This window comes from Notolepis coatsorum (genome assembly GCF_963971535.1).
Source record: "Notolepis coatsorum genome assembly, chromosome: 15".
In the NCBI taxonomy this organism is placed as follows: domain Eukaryota; kingdom Metazoa; phylum Chordata; class Actinopteri; order Aulopiformes; family Paralepididae; genus Notolepis; species Notolepis coatsorum.
In genome coordinates, this window is record NC_140179.1 from 14,637,858 (window position 1) to 14,646,660 (window position 8,803).

Consider the following 8,803-nt stretch of genomic DNA (forward strand, 5'->3'; position numbering starts at 1 on the left):
CAGAGGCATGAAAAAAAGGGAATATTTTAAACAATGGTTCTATGATGTGAGAAATTATGGTAAAAATCTATGGAATGTTTTAAATCACACCTAACTAACCTTACTGTCATGCACTTGTCATAATAAACTAACCTACACTGTAACACGCAACACTTTGATGAATATTGTTACTCAGCTGATAGAGTTGTATCCTTCCTGATGACCTGTCGTACAGAACTTGTAAGTCGCTTTGGATAAAAGCGTCAGCTAAATGTAAAATCAAATTATGGGTAGAAAATCCAATGTCTGTACACCTTTTGTTGAGTCATATGGAATTGTCCTAACCAAACCATGTGATATTGCCAACCATTTTAATGGTTTTTATGTAAGTAAGATATCTCATTTTTACCCAGCTGATGAATGAATGAATGAATGAAAACTTTATTTAACGGATTGCAGCATGGGTACAGTACAGTACAGCTCAATACATACAATTGTTAAGGGGATGCAGACCAGAGAAAGACTTTCATCTTGTTTACATCAGGGTCCCCCAACATATATGACATACACGACATACAGATAGACAGTACTGCTACATTCATACATTTATGACATACCAGATTTGCAAATACAGTACTGTTTGTGATACAAAAAATAGAGTGGAGTTATTAAAAGGAATGGACAGTGGAAATTATTATGCACCAGTGACCATCTTTGAGGACAACCAACCTGTGTGCCTGCTGCGCCAACAATTAGCATTTCAATGGTGTGTGTTTGTGTGTGTGGGGGGGTTGCGCCGCATTCCAATGTCACACCTACTGTACATAGGCCTATACACAGTATAGTCACTCTACCCCCCTGTTGGGATGGAGGGAGAGACGAGACAGACTGTTTTCAAGTTTAATGTACATTAGATCTCTTGTTTTCAAGTTCAATGTACATTAGATCTCTTGTTTTCAAGTTTAATGTACATTAGATCTCTTGTTTTCAAGTTCAATGTCTGTTGTGTTAATGGATCTTAATCACATTAGATCTCATGTGTTCCAAGTTCAATGGTACCCAACCCTAATCACAACCTTGTGGCATCTCTTTCTAGCTTCAGGAGAGTGGGTGAATGGTCACAAATACTGACTTAGTGACTGAACTACCCTAGCGCACAGGAATGACTTAAAATTGGTGTCATTCTTCTTTAAGAACAAGATAAGTGTACAACCTCCTCCACGGCAGCAAGGAGGGTAAATGGAGGAGATGTTACAGCCGCCATATTGCATCATATCCTGTGAAGGTTTGGGGTTATGACTCATGCTCAGATGAAATTAGTCCACGTTTGCATTTGATTCAACACTCCACCAGTGGGGGAGAAATCATACCCAAGTTTGCGATTGATGTTTTATTTGAGTTTTCCTAGTAGGAAGTTGTTATTTCCGACCTCCGAGTTCGAATGGAATGCAGCATTAGTCTTGCACCACTGCATCCTTTGGTCCCGGCGTGTGGCTCACCTGAAGATGGCCAAGCTGAGCGACCACAGCACCATCGGCCTCCGCAGGTTCAGCTTGGGCCTCTCCCTCATGAAGTACTGCCCGCCGAATATTATGGCGGCATACAGGCCGCAGAACATGAAGGACTTGCTCCTGAAGTGGGACAGAACACACACAGAACATGGGAGATTTACTACGGAAGTGGGACAGAACACACACAGAACATGGAAGATTTACTATGGAAGTAGGACAGAACACACACAGAACATGGAAGATTTACTCCTGAAATGGGACAGAACACACACAGAACATGGAAGATTTACTCCTGAAATGAGACAGAACACACACAGAACATGGAAGATTTACTACGGAAGTGGGACAGAACACACACAGAACATGGAAGATTTACTATGGAAGTAGGACAGAACACACACAGAACAAATGTATATATTCTCTTTTAGAAACTGTCTATATATATAGACAGAGTTGTCTGTATATCCTGTATGTCATAAATGTCTGGATGTAACAGTAGTGTACAGTATATCTGTATGTTGTGTATGTCATAAATGTCTGGGGACCCTGATGTAAACAAGACGAAAATCTTTCTCTGGTCTGCATCCCCTTAACAATTGTATGTATTGAGCTGTACTGTACTGTACCCATTCTGCAATCTGTTAATACACTTTTCAATCAATCAATGAATTTAAAATGGGGGACCCTGATGTAAACAAGATGAAAGTCTTTCTCTGGTCTGTATTGTACCCATTCTGCAATCTGTTAAAGTTTTCAATCAATCGATATATCGTTTAGTAACGTTAGCTAGCTTACCTTGTAGCCGTATGGCAGGGATTGGTAGTTCTGAGATGTGGTATCGGCGCACTGCTTGTACAGGATATCTAGGGCGTTTGTGCCTATCAGCGCTGATGACAGAGAGGAGCGCATATCAGGCACAATCAGCGCTAGGGTGGGCGCTTCGATGTCTACTCCGAACATGCTCTTGGGAAACTTGATTGTAGTTTCGACGTAGCCGAGGTAGGGAATTTCCTGACCGTTGGCTCCTGGATGGGTAGGTGAGACATGTTCTTTTGATAGAAGGAATTCGGGATCGTTGTCACTTGGGAGCCTGTATCGAGTAAGCAGCTGCACTCTGTACCTTCTATGGTTACTTGTGCAGTGCATTTAGCTCCAACCAGTCCTTTTGGTAGGGCTGCTGCTTTGGCATGAGAGGCCGAGCACATAGTGGAGGCTCGCCACGTCCGTCTGGGACATCTCTCTTGTATCCCAGTTCCTGCCTGTCCCTCCGCAGCAACTGTCTTTAGTTTAAATCAGGTTTGGAGGCTCTATTTTCAGCGTCCCAGGCATGCTGTTTTTCTTCTAGTAATTTCTTTTTCGAGACCACCAGAGAGGGGTTCGGTTCGCTCTCGCAGCGGGGTCTTATGTGTCCATCTTCTCCACATCTGAAGCAATACCAGGGTCTGGGTCTATTGCTGTGTAGTTCTTTGGGTTTGGAGTCTCTGACTTTTGGGACTTGGGAGTACCTCTGTCAGTCGTCGGCTTCGGTTTAACTGATGCCGGGGCTTCTTGCTTGGGAGCTGGCCTTGCTTGTCTGTTCTTGTTGTCCATAATTCTTGTGAGCTGTGTCTGTAGGTCTGCAACTAGAGCCTTTAAACTTTGGACTTCGGAGCTGGTGTCCGGAATCGGCTGTGAAGCGCATTCCTCTTAGCATTGGTTCCAGATGCCCTGGTAGTTACTTGATACCCTTGGTTTTGAAACGTTGAGGTACTGTCTCATGCGGCATTCTTTGGAAGAGCGCTTGTCTTCTGCTGTGCGGAGTAACAGGAGGAACTCTGCAAAGGTAGGTGGGTTTCTCTTTCTATGTTCTAGCTGCAGCTCGGTTATCATGGTGTTGTCCCAGCAGCCTCTGATGAATTGTCTTAGAAGTTGCTGATCAAGGTCGGTGGCAGCTACGCCTCCTCTCCTGTAGGTGGTATTGGAGGTATGTAGAAGAGACCAGCGGGAAGGGCTTCACCGCCCTCTAGTGGCGACGGCCGGTTCCACACGTTAACCAATCGTCCCTGGGACAAGGAAAGAACCCACCCCGTCCCTGTGTTTGTCCCTCTGTTTGTCTGACTGTGTCTGTCTGTCTACAGTACATCTGGCTGTCCGTGGGTTTTGGACATACACAGATGGGGACGTCCGTCCTAGAATGGGCAAGAGACATGGCAAGAGGAGGGGAGGGGGAGGAGGGGGGGGTCTGGACGTGCTGCTTCTACCTGCTGAGGCGAAGCTTGATGGAGTTCTTCACCACAGGGATGGGGTTGGTGGGGAGCAGAGGGATGTCAGACAGGTCAGCTGTGGCCAGTCTCTCAATGTGTGCCCCATTATTCAGTTCATCTTGAGAGGACAACATCTCTTCAGTCACCTCCATGCTCTCATCTTCTTCTTGTGGCTCAGTGACTGGATCCTTGTTGAGTTTCTCAGCTGTGGTCTCCTCCAGTGACGCAGCAGGAGGTGGGGGGGCCGGGGAGGACCCCTCGCTGACTCCTGTGGTCTTCGTCTCTGCGGCTGCCTCCTCGTCAGCTTTCAGTTTCTTGACTGGTGCGTCTGGCCGGGGGGATCCTGGCCTCTTGGCGGGTGGCGGACCCATGCTGGGAGGAGGGGTCTGGCTGGGTGGGACCGGGGCAGAGCGCTGGCGGGTAAGGGTGGGCTTGGCTCCTTCAGCTTCTCCTGTGGCCTCTGGATGGACCGTGGAAGGTCCAGAACTAGTCCCAATGGGGCTGGGAACTGGGCCCAGTGTAGAACCCTTAGTCGGGGTGGACGAGGTCACGGCTGTCGGGGAGGGAACAGACATGCTGTTGTCGCTGTCAATGGATTGGTCCAGACTGCCGTCATTCATCTGACGAAGCCCATCTGTCGAATGCTTCCTGCGTTTCAGGTTAGGTAGCAACTGGTGGAGCTGTCTTCTCTTCACATGCATGGCCGAGATCTTCATCTCCTGCTCAAACATCTTGCTGCTTATTGCCTGCCTGTAGACAGTGTCTGCGAAGGACTGGATGTCAGAGTTCAGGTCGACGTTCAGGTTCTCCGATCCCTCCATCTTCTTGAAGACGATCCCAATCACCCACCTTGTGCTGTACTCCTCTTTGTCATTGCCCTCTCTGGGTCCAGGGAAGGACTGAGGGTTGACGTGGGCCAACGTAATGTACTCATTCTTCTCCAGGTTACCCACCAGGATCCTGATCTTGGACTCCACCAAGCCCACCCACTCGAGGTGCTGCTTCTCTGTCGGCACGCTTGCTAGCAACACAATATAATGCTTGTATTTCTGAGAGAAGTTTGGTGCTTCAAATAGTTTGGACCAGTCTGCTTTATTCAGCAATATTTCATCGGTGATGGAGAGGCCCTGTTTGAGCTCATCCACCATGACAGCCCGGGTGGAGGCAGAAACGTTGTAGGTGGAGTTCTGCTGGGGGTATGCTGGGGTGATGATGGGCATCAAGTGGCAACGGTCACTTGGGTTCACCCTGTCCCAGACAGGAAGGTTGAGATTGCAGTCTTCTGGCCGCTTCAGCTGGACAGGATTGGGCCACTTCCACTTTGAGAACACCAGAAAGAACTTGTGAACCAGGGTGGAGGCACTAGCGTTAGGGTAGAGCTGGCAGGTCCTGGCCACCAGCATGGCCCATGACACACCGCCCAGGAAGCCCAGGATGTTGGAGTAGATGTTGTGGCGCTTAGCCCATAGCTTGATGGTCCTCAGAGTGAGCCTAAAGTTCTCGATGTTGGGCACAAGGTGGAGAATCTCATCCGTAACTCTGCAGCCATTCAGACTCCTTATGCAGCGGATGTCCAGGTTTTTCAGCAGCCCGTTGTCTCGGAGATCCAAATTCTCCGGAATGGTTTGCAAAGCTAACCGGGCAAACAGGATGTCAATCTCAATTCCATCAAAGGATAATTTGATGACAGGGACAAACGCTCCTTCCACAGCTCTGAGGTCTTTGACCTCCTCTTGGTCCTTCAGCTTCTCATAGAAGGAGGTGAAGAAGTCCGTTCTCTCCACATGTCGAGGTGCCACACAGAGGGCATCAATATCGGCGCCCTTTGTATGTACTCCTAAGCGATAAGAGCCAAACGTGAAGAGCTTGCCACCAACAGTTTCTATCAGTGATATAGGTAGGTTCTTTACTTCACCGACGTCTCTGATCCACTCTTGAACCAGTGTGTTTAGTTTACCCAACACCAGTATTCCGCGATGCAGCTCCAGCTCTTCCTCAAACAGTGTCTCAGTCAGTTTCTTGGTGAGAACCAGGTCACCCTCCTTGGGTGAAGCCATGGTGATGGGAGAGGTCATCCCATAGTGCTTCAGTGTCTGCTGGGCTGCTGGAGCCTGGTTAGAGATCGGACTGTGTTTGGAGGAAGAGCCCTGTGAGGTGTTCATCAGCAGGTGCCAGGCGGGAAAGCAGGTCTTCCACGGCGGACTCTTGGCCGATGCTGCAGAGGTCACGCTGTACATACTTGGGGCCGTGGGGTGGCAGGCCTGCTTCCTGGATGGCTCTGCTATCTGCTCCTTTACCTGCTGCATACGGATCCAGAGGTTCCACAGCTTTCCACAGCAAAACGGTAGGCAAGGCACCTTGGTTGAGAAATGCAGGATTCAATTAGAAGCCTCATATTAATTTAAACCTTTAAGTGTGCAGGGAATGCAAATACCTTATTAGGTGAATTTACCCTTTAAAACATCTTTCTTTACAGGAGAACCATCAGTGATTCAGCTATAATCAATATGTCATCAATGGGATTCAAGTATCTTACTGGGTGAATTTACCCTTTAATTCTCCCTTCTTTTTTTTTGATCCACTTTTTCTCCCATTTTCTATATTTTTCTCCCATCCCAATTTCGTATCATCCAATTCAACCCTCCCCTGTCACGGACGCTGTTTCTTGCCTCCCACAAGCCGGCTGCAATGTGGACTAAGTCATACATAGCACAAGTCCCCTCCGGTACTTGAGGTAACAGCAGTCTCATCTTTTCACCTGCGCAGCTCGATCTATCAGTGGCGAGGAGTAACGCGTGGGAGGCTCACGCTGCCCCCTGACACTTCCTGATTCTACTGCGCAGGTGCACCAACCAACCTGTAGGAGTCGCTGTCCACAACGCCCGATCCCCACCTTTCAGTTTCCCTCCCCGTAATATGGCCAATGTGTATTAGTATGAACGACAAGCTAAACTGAAAACAATGTGGAGAGCTGGATTCGAACACGCAAACCCAGCGTCTCCACATTGGTGGCGAGTGCCTTGTCCACTACACCACCTAACCGCCTTAATTCTCCCTTCTTATAGGAGAATATCAGTACCCATATATCAAATTAAATCAAATCAAATACAAAATACAATATCAAAATAACACAAGGTGAACGGGGTCGAAGCCTGGAAGTCCTGGTATTCTCGTTCAATTAGTTCAATCCTACCGGACTGTTGGTGTAACAGGAGTTGAGCAACAGGCGTATTCACATCAGGCTGGCATTAGCCTTGAGCTATATCAGAGGTTCCGGGGTTGGCTCGCCATCTGGTATCGATCCGGCACACCGCCTCGTCCCGCGTGGGCACACGTGGTGATGGGTGGTCTGGAACTGCTCCCAGGGTGGAACGGGGTGCTGGTTGAGAATTGCAAGTTTCAGTCTATGTTGTTTAGTCCATTAAGTCTGTTCAGTGCTGCTTCAAGATGCAGAGGAAGAGAGAGAAACTGAGGAACCGCCCGCTTATATAGAGACCCAAAATGTTCCAGAATGTTCGGTTATGACATCATCATACGATGACATCACGAAGGTTCCAGAACCTTCTATCATGACATCATACGGTGGTTCTAGAATGTTTTACGTTCTAGAAAGTTCTATTATGACATCACCACAAACATTCCAGAATGTTCTATGTTCCAGGAAGGTTTATTATGACATCACCACAAACGTTCTAGAAGGTTCTATGTTCTAGAATGTTCTATTATGACATCATACTGTGACATCACAAATGTTCTTACATAATAGCATTAACTATTTATGTTCTTATTCAATGGCATTAACTATTTATGTCCCTATGACTAAATAGTTATGAATCTGAACCCTGGGTTACATCCTCCCCTTCTATCCTAATGCACGTCCCTGTGCATATTATCCCAGGACTACATTATCACAATCCTATGGGGTTCTTGGGAGTCGGAGTCATCTAACAAGTCTGTGATTACTGAGCTTAGACTCTGGAATAGTGACTGGATTATCGTTACTAGTGGGTTTCCTAGTCGGGGATAAGTCAGGACTTTTGGAGGTTCTCTATGTCTTGTCGACCTTTTTGGCTGTTCATCTATGACAAGTTCTGGTAACTTATTATTATTTATTTTTTTACAGTGCGATCAATCAAAACTTATTTACACGATATACCTCACATTCACCCTCCATTCACATCCTGGTGTTCTCCTGGTGTTCTCCATTAGGCCTGTAGATGGAGCTATGACAGCACACGTACAGTACACACACCGATGGTGTGTGATGTGTCCAAAAATTTATGGGCAAATGTGAGTGAAATGGTCGCACTGTATGCAGCTGTTTGTCTGCATTGCACCCCCCCCCCAACTGAGATTTAGGGTTGATACAACCATCATAATAATATTGTTAATAATAACAATAACAATAATGATGTAATAATGTAAAAATTATCATTAAAAAGACCAGATTATGAGAAAAAAAATGTACGATGCATGGAATATTGTTGAGGCACAATAGTTACAACTATATTTCAAACAGGCACTCCATGTCAAAAAGGTTGCTGACCCCTGCTCTAGAGCAGTGGTTCCCAAAGTCGGGGTCGCGACCCAAAGGTGGGCCGCGAGCAGCCACGGGTGGGCCGCGAGATGATTTAAAAAATAAAATAAAAAAAAATTTAATTTTTTAATTTTTAATTTTTTTATTTAAATTTTTTTTGTCAGGCCACTGAACTTAGAAGCAGGCCCGGACAGTGTTTCTAGTTGTATTCTAAAATTCTATTCTATTGTATTCTAAAATGTGACTATATGGTTTTATATTAACTTAATAAATAAACAAAAACGAAAAATCTACTTATTTCAACGAACATTTCAAACTAAATAACAGATTATGCACATAAAACGCTGAAAACAACCGAAGCAACAATAGTATTTTAATGAGGCTATTATTATTATCATTATTATTTTGCAACAAGTTAGCCCTCTCATAAATAGCACATATAAATGAATAACTAACTTGAACTAACTTAATAGGATTGAAGTGATATTTGGCTTAAAAAATCGGTCACCTGGCAAAAAAAAAAAAAAAAAAAG

General features: G+C 45.9%; 1 protein-coding gene across 1 annotated transcript; it reads right to left on the reverse strand.

Annotated features, from left to right (window-relative positions):
* Positions 1–1,474: 1,474 nt before the first annotated feature.
* LOC311241683 (poly(A) polymerase beta-like) lies at positions 1,475–6,039 on the reverse strand (the record flags this gene model as incomplete). The annotated part of the gene is made up of 2 exons (XM_084330560.1): positions 1,475–1,610; positions 3,731–6,039. The coding sequence occupies 2 exons, from the start codon at positions 6,037–6,039 to the stop codon at positions 1,475–1,477; spliced, it is 2,445 nt and encodes an 814-aa protein (XP_084186686.1).
* Positions 6,040–8,803: the final 2,764 nt, after the last annotated feature.